The sequence below is a fragment of the Battus philenor genome, unplaced genomic scaffold, assembly GCF_028537555.1.
Source record: "Battus philenor isolate CCGP_79_NKW_IND1 unplaced genomic scaffold, ilBatPhil1.0.hap1 SCAF_4, whole genome shotgun sequence".
NCBI classification, from domain to species: domain Eukaryota; kingdom Metazoa; phylum Arthropoda; class Insecta; order Lepidoptera; family Papilionidae; genus Battus; species Battus philenor.
Window position 1 is genome coordinate 12,295,175 of NW_027181704.1, and position 19,518 is coordinate 12,314,692.

The 19,518-nt window shown below is 31.5% G+C and overlaps 2 protein-coding genes across 5 annotated transcripts in view; both read right to left on the minus strand.

Moving 5' to 3' along the window:
- The window catches only part of sd (TEA domain transcription factor 1 homolog scalloped), a 107,809-nt gene extending 97,753 nt beyond the window's left edge, over positions 1 to 10,056 (minus strand). For 3 of the 4 annotated variants that reach the window (XM_068771456.1, XM_068771453.1, XM_068771454.1), the window contains exon 1: positions 9,364 to 9,582. In XM_068771456.1, the coding sequence (XP_068627557.1) occupies positions 9,364 to 9,397 (34 nt within the window). In that variant the 5' untranslated portion in view covers positions 9,398 to 9,582. Of the gene's footprint in view, positions 1 to 9,363; positions 9,583 to 9,893 lie in introns of those variants that run through there. The other variant, XM_068771455.1, reaches the window with a different exon arrangement.
- Positions 10,057 to 13,118: 3,062 nt separating this feature from the next.
- On the minus strand, positions 13,119 to 19,260 carry LOC137928916 (post-GPI attachment to proteins factor 2-like). The gene is made up of 6 exons (XM_068771921.1): positions 19,156 to 19,260; positions 18,958 to 19,089; positions 18,068 to 18,229; positions 17,281 to 17,386; positions 15,509 to 15,715; positions 13,119 to 13,291 (listed from the first exon to the last, which is right to left on the minus strand). The coding sequence occupies exons 1-6, from the start codon at positions 19,258 to 19,260 to the stop codon at positions 13,161 to 13,163; spliced, it is 843 nt and encodes a 280-aa protein (XP_068628022.1). The 3' UTR covers positions 13,119 to 13,160.
- Positions 19,261 to 19,518: the final 258 nt, after the last annotated feature.

Here is a 19,518-nt window from a genome sequence, read left to right on the forward strand (position 1 = left end):
GCTGTGTAATATCCGGTTTATATAAATTAAATTAAATAATAATAAATTTACAACTTTCTTCCGTGTAATATATTCAATAAGTATGAAAGAAGTGAACATTTATTTACATTTTAGTAGCAATAAAATACAACCATTTAGCAGCAATAGAACCTACTACTGTATCATATCAAATCAATTTAATGAATATATATACTATATGCATGTTAAAGATTTCCGCCTATGTACTGAATCATCACGATATCACAGGAACCACAAGTCTTGTATGTATTTGATTTTTGATTTTATTTTATCACATTATTTATTTACAGTTGCTAAACAATTAATTATAATTTCACCGTGACATTACATTATTTATTCATGTGAAAATTCAAAAATATCTTCTTGATAAAATAACAATAAACCTGGAACCTAATTTACATATACGTATTTAACTGCTTGACATTAGAACATTAAAGAATAGGTTGTAACTATTTCGAACAAAGGTCACGTAGAGGTAAATGCCAAATAACAATTTGCGTAATAGGTTCATTGCAAATCCTTATTCAATATCTACATAGATATAGTTATACTAAAGGATTTTATAATGGTATTATTAGATTAAACCCTTTCTGTGCCGGGTGGCAGATGGTACACTAAAACTACCTGGAGCACAAATGAGTCGGCGACCTATCACCTCGAATTAGATAAGACGTTATCACGCAATCTTATCGTAAGTACTTTATATTCTTCGACCTAAGTTAACATAGAGCTCTTTCAACCAATTTTGTAAGCAAGTGAAAGGGACAGATGTGGCTAGGGCCGTCAACACTTATGAAATATAATGATGCTCATACAACCACTTTTTTGTGTCGGTATTTTACATATTACATTTATTTTTATGAGTTAGTGGAAAATAAGAAATAAATACCTAAACAAATCACATATACGATAAGTCGTGGGGTAAACAGGAACAATAAAAGAAAGCATCCGCTCGGTGCAAACGACAAATATATTATGCCACCATGTAAATGCATATTAACCTCGTTATCACTAATCAATGAGATAAATTATGAATTTAATAATATCAAATCCTACCGGCAAACATAGTATTATAACTATGTTTTAGTGCCCATTAAGTATAATACGGTATTTTAATAGATTTTTTATGGTAAAAAAATTTCGACGATGTTTTAAACAAATGAAATATGATGAACGCACTGAGTGTAAATCATTGTAAAACTTCTTACGTATTTCATAAAAATAAACCTAACAAAAACTCGTCATAAACACTTCAAAGAGTACGGATACGTTCTAAACAAAGGCTGGGCTCGAGCCGGCGGGCCAATCAAAGCGTACACAGTAGCGATTGCAAAATAAAACGTACAAATAACAAGTTTAATTAAATCGCCAAGAATGGACGGAGAGTGGAGCGAGCAACAATTCCGATTGTAGCGATAGTTTAACAAGTGAACTCAAAGTGGGCCCCATACGAAGCGCTACCTGCAACAGTGCAGCCGACTCAATCGAGTGAATTATTGAAACACTGCGTACCGGGGCCGACATCGCTGCTAGTGATGTGCTCTAACGTGTTGCTAATTAACTGTCGATAATGGCATCGGCTTTGCATCAATGTCTAAACAACTGTGTACCGTATTACAATATAATCCCATATACCGTCACTAAATTATCTTGTAATAAATAATAAGTTCGTTAAACAAAAACTTGTAAAAAATCAATGTGTGTAAAGGATTTTTTAAGCTTGGGTATGAATTTCTCTACTACTGTATTAAGGATGTTGTAAAAGTGACCACAAAATAAAAACATGTCTGAGTTTGTTGTTGACTCTTTCAGATCAAAGTGCCCTAGTTTAATCATATTCTATCTTCTCCGTTATCTTATTATATCTCTATCTCTCTTCTGACATTCTTCCCATAGCATATACTCGTACTAGTAGTCACTATTAATAATCTTTTGTTAATAATTATATTTGTAAATGAATAAAATAGACAGTATTAACTGCTGTTACTGTTGAATCAGAAATATACTTAATACAAAGTAACTAACACTTTATAATTGGAAGTTAACCTGTCAAATAATAAAAAATATTAAAGACATTACATAGGCGTAACTTAGATAGTTTTTCAGTAAATAATTATAGAAGAATTAAAATAAATTATGACTTATTCATAATTCCGTTAATAGAAACAATAATAATAACAGTTCATTTAATTTAATTACAAATGCAACTTACGATATCATATCTTTAATTTTAATGCATTGTTTACTCGTAAAACTTTCTTAAAGCTTTCTTCGGTAACATAACAGTAACATTTACAACTTGCGTCGATTTAGCACAACCATAATCTTCATTTGTCAGTTCTTTGGAGAGCGAAATTAAGATAAATAAGAGGCAAGGAGTGGGTCCTTTCGCTCAAATTCCCTCGACGCGACGAAAGGTCATACCGACTGAGTGTAAGCAGAGTAAATTTTTACTTTATGTCAATGACGTTACAGTTTATTTCCCAAGAACAATTTGGAGAGCTTCACGTGAGAGTAGTCCACAAATAGGAGTACAAGAATAGAGCGAGGCTACTGGACAGCCGTCTCAATGATATCTCCAGTCGGCGCGGCAAAATTTTTCAACGCTTTGCCAGTGGAATACAGACGACTAGATAAACTTCATCACTTACGTAATATTTAATACTCGTATGTATATTTTTAAATTAAGTTATAAGAAATTTCCTTTTTTTAAATATAATGAATCGCTGGATCTCTTTATCTTAATGCCTTTAGCCTAAATTTCATCTAGAAAGATAAGGTAAGATAAGAAAGCAAATCCTTCATGGGTCTGAGTGTACGCAAATCTAAAATAAAAGGTATATTATTAAATAAATGTTAATATAGTATTCAAGATTTTTTAGTTGATCGAAATAAGTGCGGAAAGAGCCTCTTCTGAGTTTCTAGTCAATTCTTCTCAGCAGACAGGTGGTAGGATACCACTAAGAATGTTAAAATAATTGACGATTCAAAAGTGCATGTAAATGCCTACTTGATTAGATATTTTGATTTTGAACAATGTTAAGTCCTTAGTATACCTTTTTGCGGTACAGCCTTACTTCTTGTAAACAGAGGTAATATGATTAAATCAAGCTTCTTTGTTTCTTTGTAGACGTTAACGAGACTTCAGAATTAATTAATGGTGACTTAGTTACAAAGATCCACTAAAGGCTTACCTAGTTTTACAACTGTCTTCCAGGTGCAATTTAGATATTCTAACAAAATGCTCAATATACATAGTGATTTCTATAGATCTAAATAATATTATATAGACCCTTTTAAGGGTGAATAGATACTTTCTCCTGTATAAAATGATCACTTTGAAAATTTAATTTTTTCTATCGAAATGCGACAGGCCAATAGCTTCTTGCAGTACAAATTCTGCAGGGATAGAAAGTAAACAATAGTTAGTTTTAATATGTAGTAATCCGAATTTCGCAAGTCTTTTTCTAACTACTTTTTACTATATTCTTATTACTGATTATCATTACGTTATTTATTATTTCTGAAACCATTGATTGAAGATAGGTGGTATAACCATACATTAACTAACAAGTGAGTGTTCGGAACAAACATGTCAAACGTGTCTAAGATTTTACACCTATAACTGTTAGTTATAGTGTATATATACCCTGTTTAGTTAATAGTGCTAAAAAATAAATAAATTTTAATTTAAAAACGTTAGTATTGCGATTGTAACTGCCTGATTCTTTGTCACTAATACTACATCTAAACCTAATAAACACGACTGCGCCTTGAACTCGACATATTACGTTACAAATTTTCCATTATATCAACTGGGGACGATATCACAAACCGCTGTAAGGAAATACCGAGACACCTAGCTATTGTGGAGGTATTCGTAATACGTGACGGGGTGTAACAGCTTTGATTCGTGGCCGGGGAGTTTGTTTGGGGATTAATGGGAGGCTACGCAGGTTAGGAGCAGGTAGTAGCACAGCGGTAGCGCCCGGCGTTGTGGCCGGCAGACCGACTAACCTTTCTATAGTTTATACGTTCTATTCGGTCGCATTGTCAACCATATCTAACAAATATAGAATATGGTAATATAGAAAAGTAAATATAATCAAAAACAACAATATATTTATAAATAAATATAAGCATGACATTGTAAATAAAACATGACAATTCAAATAACAGATACACATAGTACTAAATATAAGATACTAAGCATTAATTAGATACTTAAACACGACAAAACATGATTACAAAATTGAAGAAATAAAAGAAATGATAGAACAAAATAATAGAAATTAATTTAAAATATCTAGAACTGGATGTATGCGGTTGCGAGCGTTCTGTGGAATAATAAAATCTTTATGATTATCTCTTAGAAAAGACAACCAAACATGAAACACAATTAATCCATATACATGGTGATTTGTTATAGATGTATAATCTTTAAATATCTGAATGTGTAGCACATTTGTTGACAAATAATGTATGGTACATCCTATCCAAAAATCAATGACTTCAGATATATTAAATAACTTAATGATAAGATAGTAAGTGTTTTCATAATTCTAATTACTATTTATTAATATTAATTGTTGTTTACTACTGTTCCTGCAGAGTTTGTACCGCCAGAAGTAGTTCCAGATCGCATTACAATAGTTTCAAATTGATCCCTTTACTCAGGGTGATTGGAAATAGGCGTAAAAGCTTTAAAAGTTATCACTGTCAAATAACCTATATAATTTTTTTTACATTTATTATGATCAATCATTGTTGTATTAAATCAGAATAAATTAATAGATATCTACAACTGAATGTCCGCTGTTGCATGAGGTTAGCGGAATAAAAAATCTTAATGCGTATATCTAAGAAAATACAACCAATTATAACACAAAACTAATCCATGTATATTATTTATCGTCTAAGTAGAGTTCTTTGAAAGATAAATTTAAAAAAAATCTTTTTAAAAAATATTATATTATACGATTATGATATAATCCAGAAGACTTAAAACGTAATTAATACATTCCTACGGCTTCGTCTGTCGGAACTAATTATTAATATTCTAGTAAGACAATGTGGATTAGAATATAATTTATGTTAGTTACTCAACCGAGGTTTCTTATCTTTTTTCGCAACATTATTAAATTTATATTTCGAAAAAACAAACATTAATTTACTGTGTTAGTTTTAGAAAAATAATTCTCAACCGTTCAATTACTAGGCAGTTTCTTACCGCAAGGCATGGATTGAACGAATGGGTTCAATGCAAATGATGACAGAGTGCGTGTCGCAACAATTGCCGTTCATTTGACGGAATAATAAGATCACCGAGCTGCGTTTACAAACGTTTATTCTGAGCATGATTCCATGGTTTTGCGCCTGGGTATTTATTTAAACCCGTAATCGGGAATGGAAAACGGACGTTTGGATTTCGAATCGTCTTACTCATGAAAATAAAGTCTTTCATTTAAGTAGTAATAATATTGCATCAAAGCAATATTGCAAAAAAGAAATATCTTTCAAGTATTCGAGAAAAAAGAACGCTTTAGATTCATTTCATTTGAATTTCAATTATTTTTCATGAAACTAATTTAGCTTATGAATTAAATGTCTATCATCGTTGTTTCAGATATATGACTTTCACTAGTGAACATAGGTTTTTTTTTTTAATTTATTAAAAAATAATTTCGGTCTTACACTTTATAAAACTACGAAAAATATTGTCAATCAATAAGGTTATGTTTTGAGAAGATAAATGAAGCAAGGACCCGTGAACATTTTTGTTGCATGGTTCAAAGCACTCGAAATTTCCGAAGTACAAAAATTTAAATTCATTTTCAACATATCTCTATTCAAACAGGCATTTTCGCGTACTTTTTAATCTTCAATTGTTTTAACATTATAAATAATAGCTACTACCGGCTCGGAATGCAGATCTGAAAAAAACCGAGAAACTCAGTAGTTCATCTTTTTATCATGAAGTTTAACGATTTTTTATGTATACATAATATAAACCCTATAGATAACTAACCAAGTCCGTGTAAAAAGCTTAAAGAACAATTAAGATAAATACTAAGGCTCTTGAATGCTATTTGAATTATAATTTAAATTTTAGATTAAAAAATAGCGAAGAAATGGTTTATCTGTATATTTATCGTTTATTATGCTACTAGAACTTCTAATATATTTTCAGTAAATTCTTGCAAGGTAAGTAAGGACCTCTTAGATAAATCCGAAAGGAAATTCTATCCGAAATCAGAAGTGTTGCATGGATCATCATATCAGTCAATAGATGTCCATAAACGAGGCAAAGACTTTCTCCAAGTTCACCATCCAGCGACATCCCGCGATCTTAACTATCCACATTCAACCCTTAATAGCCTGATTTACGAAAGTGAATTTTTTTTAATATTACTGTGTTTGTTTGAGGGTCTAGATGAAGAGAAAAATAGATTTTTTTTTTTAATTTCGTTGGAAAGAATATTATACAACAGTAAAATTCGTACAGCCAACCTATAAAAAAAACTAATAGTAATGTGAACATTCGGTTTAAAAGATTGGTATCAAAATTGAAACTCTAGGCTATTAAGGGTTAAGCACTCGAAACCTCCGTAACATAAAAATAAGCGAAATTTCTGGTACCAATCAGATTTATTTTTAGGCTTATATATTTCAAAATTGATTCATATATTAACCGCAGAGTAATTCTAGATATAAAGTTATAAGATTCTTATGGGAACATAGGATTAATATTAGAGTGCTAGATAATTCACATACTTCTATTAATTGTCTTTTCTTTCATTTTAAGTTTCGTTTTTATATCTTTTTCCCCAATACTACGAATGTGCAAATTATCACATGCAATTGTAATACTGTTATAGTATTCCCTGATTCTGTTCATCATTTCTTCCTGACTAAATTCTTAATCCCCAGTATCACACAGGAATAAATGACTGTTTATTTTATTTTTAATTCATACTTATACTTTTTGTTTATATTTGGTTGCGAAATTTATTATAAATAATTTATTTATTTAAAAACAGCTCACACAAAATCTAACGTCGAAATTAATGACGAAGTCATTTTCTACCATTGTATTATTTGTGCAGAGATAAATTAATGAAATTGGATGAAATTAAAAGGAACTAAAAAAAATAATTAATTGTTTAAATTTTATATTCTTGTAAATTGTAACAGTAAGTGGACCTAATATAACAAAGTAAGATAAGATGAAATAATTCAATAATAATATTCATAAGGCGTGGAGTTAAATATGGAAGCTTCTGGAAGTGTAAACTATGAGAGAAATCAATTTAGTTTAAACGTAACGCGTGATAAATCGCGTTAGATCGTCCGCTACGGGATAGAGAGCCTGGCGCGTTAGTTAACACGTACTGGCTGTCGGACGGCACCGGCGTCGCGATCCGCAATAAAAACATCAACTTGTATTCACCAAAATAACTCTTGGCAGCCGCACTGAGTCCCGACAGATACATAAGTAGCTCCGCGAACCCCGACTCCCGAGATCGGTGACTCGTACTTCGCGTTAATGAACAACTAGGAATCGAACTGGATGTGGTGCCAAGCGACGCATTTTCCTTATTTTTTTTTTACATTGACTTATCACCGTTGTCAAACCAATCCAACTAGCAAAAAGTAAAACTTTTGAGACACGAGTAAAAATATTTACCGGTAAAATTAGAAGGTACCACTTCGACAGCCGACTTTGCATAAGTTTATAAAAGCTATCTTGTCATCTTTTTGAGTAAAACTGTTTCAATAAAAAATCATAAATATTCCTTTATAATCTAACCTTTCTTTTATTCTAAATGGATGGTGCACTATTGTTTAGCGACTTTTATTACACCGTTCTCTTGAAAAAAGAATCGATCACAAATTTTCTCCTTTTTTCCCCTACGAAAATAAAAACTGAAATTCGGGATGATTGATTTATGCCCGGCTAACGGAAATATATAAATTAGAAAAAAAATCATAACCTACATAGCAATATTTTAAAATTGGCTACTAAAATGTAGAAATATCCAAAAAGTACTATTAGCGAATTTTATTATAAGCGACGATACAAAAGATTTATTAAAATAATTAACCCATGATTAAAAATATCTATTACTCGTAATGTAGATAACATAATAAAAAAGTATTATCTCTGAATAATCTCGCGTGATATGGACATGGGACCATTCGCTAGAAAACGTGTTAGGTAAATTTTTTTGTTTTTTTTTTTGTTACAAAATCTTTAAAAAATGTCAGTCTTAAAATTTTAATGTATCTGTTTTGTTAATAATAAAACAATAGGCTCGACTTAAGTTCTATGCAAACTCCGACACACAAGATTTAAATTCGGCGGTAAAACATCACGTTCGTGAAGCATTAAAATTATACGATTTCCAATTATAAAAGGCCGTATCTGATTCCTCAACACTATCTACGTCACCCAAGAACAGAAATTATGAGCCGTCAACTAACGACGTCAGGCGATAAAATGAGATTTTACAAAAATAAACAAGTCCTTATTGCATTTGAACAAACGCGCAAGTGTTTTCCTGTAGCGATTAACTTTTACTTGTATTACAAATAAACCGGTTTTCATTAAAAACTAATACATATATATATGGGTATAATAGATTACTAAATAAATCTATTGTTTATTATTTATTATGTATTGTATATTATATTGCATATTATATATACATGTGTATATTATATATTATATATACATCAATCGTCATAGTAATTATTATTACTTAGTTACTTAAATTTAAAATTTACATTATTATTTTAAGAAGTACGAATTTTTTCTTTAAAAAGTTATAAATAATATAAAGACAGTTAATAATAATTAGATTCATATTTGAAACCTTTTACGATCAAAAATTAAAATATATTAAATTTAAAAATAAAATTATATTAAATTTAAAAGTTAATTAATGTATAATACAAATTTGTTACCAACTATGTAAGGGGCCTAATATAATATATTTTTCAAAATAGTTTATCGATTATTTTTAATTATTATGTTAATTAGATCTTACTAAAATGTATGTATCAGCTAAAACAATTATAAAGGACTAAAATATTAAATTTTAAAAATTAGCAGAATATATAAAGAATAATAATAAAAAATATTAATAATAAATTGGTAACAAAAATATGAAAGATTAGATAATTGATTAATTGTAAAATAAACTGCAACGATTTAGTAATATAAAGATCTAAAATCACCGAAAAGTAACAATTTAAAATGTGCCAAACTAAGCAAAATGCTTGGAATTCAAAGAGTTATTTAAGGAATTTTGTTTGTTTATTTTCAATAAAGAAAGTACTCACGCCTCGGATAATATTTCGAATAATAACAGTCCATGTCACTCGTTAGGAATTTCACTGCATTTAAATCAATTTCACTGTCAATTTGTTTACCATTCACTCGCGCAACGCATGTAAAACGTTTGACATTTCATAAAATAAGTTGACAAGTGTCATCACCGCGCACGAAATACGTCAAATCGCATACAGCCACCAACGCGACTGAAGTGTAACGCGGGCGAACCATACCATACCGCGTCTTTCGAAAATTGCGCCATCCCAGTAGGCACACTCAAGCGAATTCAACAACACGAAAACACCTCGAGCACACTTCATACCCTAACACTTTTCCTAAATGTCCCATTCCCAAAACTAGATAATGTTTACATCGCGAAATGCCGACACCCGAACGACCGGAAGTCGAAGCGAAGCAAACGCGACAACTATGTAAAATATTGCAGGATTGCGATCGCATTGTTGACATTCCCGATTAAAAATCACCAAAATCTCGAGTTAACTGTATGAAAATCACAGCAAAATTATTTTTTACTCACCTAGAACGGAGTTTGAAGATGTAGTGAAGGGCCGAATTTTGAATAATTGTTAATTTAAGAGTAAATTTAAAGAATATACTCTTATTGGTATGCGAAGAATGGCACAAAGAATCCCGACAACGCACGCGACGAATGCGCACCTCGTTTGCGCATATGCTGACACAACTTCACGGACGTCGCTCCCCCCGCCCCGAGCTCGTCCCGCGCTCGCCCGGTGCGCTGTCTCCGTGTGCGTACCGAAGCGGTCAAACGTGAAATTTTGTGCATGTGTACACTAACACATAGAAGATTTATACCTGCGTAGCCCCGGTTCGTCGCCATCTTTAATAAGACAGAGATAAAACATTCGTCTATTTCGAACTGTCAGTTTTCTACCGCCATCTAGAGTTAAATTTAAAGCTTATTCATTATGCCCCTAGAGGGCGCATTTACTACTCTCTTAATAGTATATTAAAATTGTTTAAATCCACCAAATAATACTATTTACAAACTTCTAACTCTTCCTAGATAGCGAACTTGGTGACTGTATGACTCGAGAGACCATGTCCTGTCTTAGCTATGAATTATCAATTCGAACCTTAATAAATTTAAAAAAGAATTTAAAAGTCATAATTTTCATTGGAATTGTTTTTGACACATGACTTACTATGAGTTCGAACTCACAATTAGTACTATTTTCTGGTGCGTAAATAAATAGTGTTCATTTTTTTCAAGATCACGTAAACAGGCCTTGTTAAAAACGTTGATTTTCAAAATTTAAGAATGGTTTTGCTTTTTTTATCTACATTGCAAATACGAGCTGCACTTGAAATTGTATTTTGTTTCCGTAATAACCACCTAAGAAGTATTTTGAAAATTATATAACTCGTAGTATTAAAAATTGGTTACTTTTTAATAAGTTTAATAACTCGTAAAAGTTTCTGTGCCAATGAACAGTGCCCATAGTGCGCAAAAGCAGAGGTTGCTGGACTTTTTAGGTGCTGAAATAGAGACTACACCCGCAAGTGCAGCGTAGAACATCCCACAAGGTGTTCAACTGAACTTGTTAAGGTCTACCAAAAACAACGAATGCGGGCCGCTTCCAACCGGATTTATGGGAAAGGGAAATCAATGAGATCGGCTAAGTTAAGTAATGGAGTACCATTACAGAAATAACGGTGATGATGAAGAAGTGCCTCGGCCCGCCCATAACAGTGCTGTACAAGTTACACTGCAGAGCTCCGTCCCAAGAAATATGAGATGATATTTCACTAGCCTATATAATAGATATTAACATTTCTATAAATTCAGTTTTGTAAATAAGTAGAAAATAGTTTGCAAGTCTCCAATTGTAAAGAGATATAAAGATGCACGCATCTTTTTGGAATCGCAATGTTGTTTAGCGCAGATACTCTGTTTAACAATAATAAAAGGTATATCTAATTTTATATTAATTTTTCCATTGTGTAAATAACATATAATATATATTATATATTAATTGGAATATTTCACAAAAAACAAATCCTTCTACAACAAAAGATTGTACAGATCTTCATCTAGTCTTTTATGCTTCCAAAGGTAATAAAAGTTAACCATTTAGAAATAAAAAACGCCTCGATAATTTTCTGCAGAATGGAGAAAAGTTGCTTTTATTTACACAAACCCTTTAAGTTTTTATAATAAACATCTTTTCAAATATTTTCAAGTTTTGTCTATATTTACAGACGAGTGTAATAAATTATTCGTAAATGAATTAACAAATTGTGCAAACCTTCATTTTTATTATAAAACATTTTAAAATAATTACATAACGTTCGTTTAACAATTCAATCTACTTTTGTAACGATACAAAATTACAAACCGTTCATAATTGCATTCACTAATGATACTGTGATAATTACAATCATTTCAATTCTTATCTTGTGCAATCATTAGAGGGCTTAGCGTTAGCAGAATGATTGTATTATTAAAAACGCACTACATAAGTTAAATAAACGTCATTTATAAACATTACAATTTTACCAGTTCAACTTGTGCAAAATTATAAATAAAATATTTTATAATCTTATAAACAAAATTTTAAACTGTTATCCTGAATTTACTAAGTTATTTAGTTCTATATCATTTTAATATTTTTCACAAATAACGTTTTGCACTACTGTACGTATGTTTATTTCATTAAATAATGAAAACATTATAAAATAGATGAATGTACATGAATAGATTGACAAAAAGGTATTTTACAATATTTTGCTTTTTACGTATTAAACGTGATGGTTCACTGTCACTTCTGAATTTTCGTTTTAAAGATTTTAAAAAAGTGACCCTGTTAGTATATTCTTGTACATAGCTGAGAGAAGAAATATTAAAATATTTTATACAAGAAGTATACGATCTTCAGAAAAAGTAGACATACCAGTGCTTTTACTATCGTCTCGTCAAAGTTTAAAAGTTTCAATAGAATAGTTAAAACATTTTTGGATATGTTTTTATATTTTATAATAATATTCCATATAATAATGAGACATTAAGTAATTGGTCCATTTCCAATTTGTCATTTTTACACTTTTAAAAACCTTCAATAACTTTTTAAAATCAAAAGTTTGTTCTAAAGTTGTTTTTCACTTTATTGTTATAATACTAAAGCATATTCAACTTTATTAAGGCAGTTTTCATCTAAATTATATTACGTATTAAAGTACTTTTTTTTGGATTAACACGAAGTCATCTTTGAAACCCAACATATTACTATAATCTACTTAAAACCCTTAATTATTAACTAATGAGCAATAACATTAATGAAGGCTTCTATCTAAATCAAATACTCTAGAATTACAGAGTGCTTTTAATTAATTGTAAATTTTTGACTTATAAATCTATGAAAGTAATGAATAATGGCTGAAAATTAATGAGCTTGAACTTTTAAATAACAATAATTAACATTTTTTTTCATTCATTTATTTATATTTGCGCGCATAAAAACCATAATTATCTACTTTTTTACTTCATTATGCTAAAAGTTAACACTGAACATATATTATAACAGATAATCAAAACAAGTTTGATATATACATATTAATATTTGTAGAATCTATTTATTTAACTATTTTTATCTGTCTTTAAAACCTCGTAAGATAGCCAATAGTTCTTATTCGCTTTTCATCAAATATACATTTTATCTCTTATACAGTAATAACCGAGGCATTACAAAAAACATTTACATTTTAATAGATGTTATTGTTTTTTTTATAATTTATGAATGATTGTCTATATAAATACTATACACAATTAATTCACCTTTTGGCGAGTTGGATAAATGACTTGAATTTCATGTAACGGCAGATCTCGTACTACCACTGCGTGGAACGCCATATTGGTTGTTGCGAGTATATATTCACAAACGGAAAACCAGGTGAAAGCTGTAACAAAACATATAGTTATGCAGTCTTTTATTTATGAACTATCTATGAACATCCAAAAATATAAAAAAGAACTGAAAAATAAGGTCGAACAATTAATATTACTCAAGCAAAGGCACGGCGTCGTCTGTTTGATTCGATAACCGAATAATAATTTTAATACTAAACATAAAACATATATGCGTTAGAAAGAAGGATTTAGACAAAAGTATTCCGTAAAGTCCAGTGTTGTTTTAAGAATTTGATTAGTAAAGCAATCACTTATTTAAAATATATCTTGTGTAACACTTCGCGAGCGGTAAAACGGAGAAGTTTTAAAAGGGGTGACTTGAGTGCCTCATCGCGTAATAGCCAAGAAACCGGTTTCCGTAATAGTGAAATCAGGGCCACAACTCTCAACAACCTTTTTTTTTCTTTTTACATGGTGAAATGCCTTTGCATTCTCACCCTTACGAGAACAAAGACGGGTGAAATCGAACTTGCATCGATTAAAACCTTCTCGATGTTTCTACTTCGATCATCGCAGCGCCAATGGTAATTTTTATTATTATCATATCATTCATAGATCATCGATTAATGGACATAAGCCTCCTCTATAGATTTCCAAAAGGACCGATTGATGGTGGCATTAGTGGTTTGAAGAAGACGATTTTAACACTGCCTACTGTTGGTGGACGTTATACGCTACGCCTCTCGGAATTTTTTTTACGTATCCTTTATCTCCTCAGCAACAGGCGTCTATGCAGCCCTCTCTCAAAGAAGATATAAATCTTTCCTTCTCCTTCATAAACGTGCATCGGAACGCATTCACTTCTCAGCTTTTCTGTTTCCTCTCTTCCGTGTCTCTTAGAAGTCAAAAGAAACAAAAAAGCGAATTCTGACTAGTAAAAGTCCTTATCAGTCCCAGTCGTTGAGGATACTCTTACGAGTCCAGTTCTACGGCCGCTTCATTCTATAGTGCGACACTGTATTATAGCGAAGGTAGGCAATAGCGCCATTTGCTCTGCAGCCGACCAGTTCGTCTCCGAACCAATGAGCATTGTAATAATAGAACTGAATTGAAGGTAGACTATAACAAAATAAAAATTAAGCGATAAAAACTGTGATTATAATACTAAGATAAAAACTTTAATATTTTAGGAATGGAGTAGAAGGATGAAAGACTATGAGTGAAAGGATGACAAGAATGCCAAAGGAGTGGAAGATTTTATGACGGATAAAAGGAAAGAATAAGAACGAAAGATCTGTAATTCCTTCACAAAAGGGGAAAATGGGCGTGCGTCCTACGCTGCTTGCGAGTCCATGGTCTTCACTCCAGAAACTTAAGGAACTATCGGCTATCTGTTCTGGCCGCTAGTTGGCGTGCTCAATGTCACTTCAATTTGTCCAGTTTAGCACAAATTGCTAAAGCCCTAGCGAATCTACGCCAATCTTACCCTTGTTTTCAGTAACACGTCTACTTCTTTGGATCTTCTTCTTGGGTTTATTATTTTACAAAGTGGTGTCAGTAAGATTCCGAAAAGGTTATAAATATAAAGCCTTTTATTCCGACTCATTAAAAACTTTCCTATAATCATCAATGTTATACCACCAGTACTTTTACTTTTGATAACGTTATAGATATTTCATTCGGTAAAGTATTAGAGGTAAAAGTTTTTTTTTTTACGAGTATCTATTATAATACTATTATAATGTAACAGGCAGCGGAAAATCGGTTATAGTAGCGATCTTTGCAAGACGGTCTATGTCTTGCAGTTGGTGTCTACCGGCTTACATTTGGATGATGATGAACTGAACGTGTACTTCATACAATAGAGTATAATATCCTACTGCTATTTTACCAGATTGGGAGGCTGCCGCGCTCTTAAATCGCTTCGCCTCATGAAGAGACCCGGCTCAAGGGCGCTTATAGATAATCATCGGCTTATGTGACGATGTGACGACAATACCCGTTTAGCATTCCGACCGGATGTGCTAGAGAGGGCCGTGCCTCGATTTGGCCCAGATCACCGTTACTACTTCAGAAAGCGTTAGCGCTAGGAGAAGTAGTGGCGAAAGAAACTCCAATAACGCTTCTGTCTAGTATTATCAAAAGAGTCGTGCCTTCACTTTAAACATAAGCAAGCATTAAAATCTGATTCTAAGCTTAGAAAAATAATAAAAGAAAATATACATAAATCTGCAAAGTTTGCAATATATCAATGTGGAATCTCTTACCAAGTGGGCGACATAGTAAACGATGTCGCAGAAAGAATACAATGAGCCCAATAGTAGCAGCGATTGCAACGTAGAACAATATCCATACGAGCTTATTGGTTTTGACTGGCTCGACAGCGTCACTACCAATACATCCCACCCTTGCTCGGCATAACATATGAAGAAGTGCAGCAACCATAAACAATATAAATATTTTCTCATGAACAACTGTAAAATTAAGATTTCAGGTCATATATTTCGGGGTTGAATAAATGTTAAAATAAGCTAAACATCCTATGTATTTTTTATTACTTAGTGAAATTTGAATATTGGCAGGTTTCATTTTGAAAAACACTAATACATAATCAAATTCAATAACATAAATGTGCATAACTAAATTGAGGAGTGATAGAACGAAACATGATAATTCCATGATGTCTAAAAACTGGAATACTTTTCCATTTTTGCAATTAAATGAAATATGAGTTATAATGAATAGGCAACTGTAAGCCATTATGAAGTACGCTATTATTTCAAATTGTGTCTATTGTAAAAAAATGGAAACATCGTGTTCTGATCAGATCTGACGAAAATATCATGATAGTACCATAGTGTCTAGAAATATCATGTTAACTTCTACTCTACTTTTAAATGTACCAGAAATATATGACATCTATCATGTTTTGTTTTAATTTCATTTAATGTTTTTAAATATGGAAAAATGGTTTTAATAAAACTTTCAACTTTAAGCTCTAATTACAACATGATTAAGCACGACACAGCAACCTAACAATAAAATAATTTAATGGTATTATGTGGAATATTATTACTAAATTGTTTTTTCTACAGAAAGTGGAATTATCAAGAATCTCTTGTGTCGATTTTTGTGTTCTGTCGCATGTCATGACTTTATTTGTGACTCTAACGTATAACTGTAATGAGCAGCGATTCCTCCGAAGACTAAGTTAGAACTACCTAAAGCCTCATCCGATGTCTCTCAAGTCGTCAACTCTTTATCTCTCAGAAAGTACGTCGCATATTTATACGATCCTTAATAAACTTACACTATTAACTAAATGTCTAATAAATACACATTATCTGTTATTTAATCTAAACATTAATTTCTAGTTTTGTTGCTATTTCTCTATGTTTTATTAAGATAAAGAACGCTTTAAGGTTTACGCGCTTTATAATTATTCAAAGAATTAAAAAAGGACAACAAAAACCATAAATATTTTAGGTCTTTTTTTTACAAAAATTATGCGACCATTTAAATCTTTCGAATTATTATTTTACAATAATTGTGATATTAAAAAATACGTTCGTTACGACAGGAGAAAGATGGCACGGAGCGACGAGGGGATCTAAGAAAACGTGACGATCATGGTTAAGATACTTCATTGCCAATTAAGAATATCTTAAGGTATTTGAGCAACCTTTAGACATGTAAACAATAAATAAATAATTTGTTTCTCTTTTTACTTCAGATATTTACAAAAATTTAAATTTCAATATCACAAAAAAAAACATTTTCTTTGCATGATTATCCATTATTTTCAGGAAGGTGGTCTTACGAGTTTTTAAGGCAATATTTCAAGGGGAGGGGGGCAGAAAGAGTAACGTGGTTTGACAACATGAGAGAGAAAAGTGAAACTTCAGGTGACGGTTCCAATACAGAACTTATTTACATCAGTTACTAAACTAACAAAAGCAATTAATATAAATGATTTATAATTCATAAATTAAAATTCACACTTATAAAATATAGTTTTCATAAACTTATGGATACTTACAATAATTTTCTCTATTTGAAACGTACGTCACTCCTGTGAGAGCAAACAGTTCTAACAAATTTAACCAGTAACAGGCATCTCCTAATTTATTTGCGAGCACTCGAGTCTGAAATTATTATTGCAGAATTGTAAAAGGTAAAACGAAAAACTATGAACTAATATTAGTGCGTGTAAATGTAGTATATTAAAGAAAATTTAAGAAACTGAAACGTCTCTCACTCAGGGCATCAAGCTTACAGTTTCTCAACGAGCCACAAAGAGAGTTACGCGTGAGATTTCTTTATGAAGCCGAATCAAAAATGTGAAAGATCCTTAGATGAACGATTCGAAAAGTCGAATTGGCACTGCAGTGTGCAGAACAAATGGAAGCTTGGGTCTTAAGGGTTGGGAGCAGAGACCACGGATCGGCGACCAACATTGTCCACCTAAAAGGTCGGCAGGCGACCTGGATAAATTGGTCGGAAGACATTGGAAGCAATTTTCAACCGGGTCCATTGGAAATCTATAGAGGAGGCTATGTCTAGCAGTGGAACGCCTAAAATGAACATGATGATATTAACCCTTTAGCTGGTAGTGGCAATATGTGTGCCACCAACTTTTCAAAATAATTTTTACAACTGGTTAGTAAGATTCGGACCAAATTAATTTAAAACTATAAACCGATAATATCTTAAAAGAAAAAATAAAAAACTTGACAAGTATGGTTGACAGCTGTCATATTATCAGTCGTCGATTTTTCGAATGTGAATTTTAGACAAGAGGATAAATCCATAAGTCAAACAAATACCTTTTCTTCCGTAATATATGAAGTGCGTTCTTTATGATAGTTGTAATATAGAGATCCTATTAAAAGCCTTGGTCCTAGGTGGTAAGCAATGCAAATCCGCCAAATGTACCTTTGTGGACTGATGCCTGTGATTGCGCTTATTGACGGTACTACATTATAAACCTGAAATGTTTAGTTTAAATTTAATAAAATTATAATTATATAACTAGCGTTATAACTAATACGTACCCCGACCACACGGTTAATACGTTCGTTAAAAAAGCGTGTCAGATCGCGTAAACAATTATATGTAACATATCATAATAAAAATCGTGTATGATGGGTAAATTCAAAATATTAAAAAAACCGTACAAAAGAAGTAATATAAAATACATTTTAACAAAGTACGAGTAATATTGCAGTAAAAAAAAATAAACTTAATTCAATCCATAAAAAAACTTAAAAATCCAGATAAATATCTACTTTGCAAATATCCGTCTGGACCAATACCGGCGGTCTTGGTATTCCCCCATTTTTTTGTTGCAGTATAGACATGTTTCTGTAAACACTTTCAAAAATAGAATTAAAACAAATTTTAGCGATTAGTGCTGGAACAAAATATTGTTGTAAAAACTGTATTTGTTCTTAATGGTCAACCGCGTTATTTCAAAATTGTAAAAAAAAGAGTTGGATGTAACATGTGTACATTGGCCGTAATATTTTTATATTTTTAACCAAATCCATCCAACAGTTGTTTCGAAGAAATCGCTTTTTGCAATAACACCGCCCATTGTACTTAAATGTTTTTGTGTCGTTTGGTCTATTACATGTGATTTATTTTTGTCCTTATTGATGTACAATAAACAGTAAATGAAAAATATAATAAAATATAAAGACAATCGATAACTTACTCTACAATGCGTTTCATGTATATCATCTGCTTGAAATATAGATGCTGTCACGTAACAAAATACTAGTGCACCTAAAGGTAGCCACAGGGCAGTTAAACATATTTCTCTCAGGGCACACGTCCATAGTAATCCCTGAAAAACTTATTTTTTTACTTATAAATTACAATACAGAAAATTATCATTATTATGTATTATCACCTTAAACTCCAAAATTTTTATAGTTCGATTAACGTTTATCGTATTATTTGCACGATTGTCTACATTTGTACTTGGAGGCGGCTCTATTTGTGCGTCATTTACCATTTTTTGTTTCACTATAAGCTAATAACAAAAATTGTTACATATTATCCAATAATTTCTTTTTTCTCGTCGCTAACTTTTAATACCATTATGTTGCACATTTTTAATGGTGATGAACAGACATGGTTGTCCTTATTTTAGTTTTAATTATCATAAAGTTTATACACGTTTAATGACATTTTTGTTCAAAAACTTCTATTACACGGTTTTCCCAAGCAGAATTTCGCGTTATTAATTCAACGAAAGGAGCATGTGGATGAC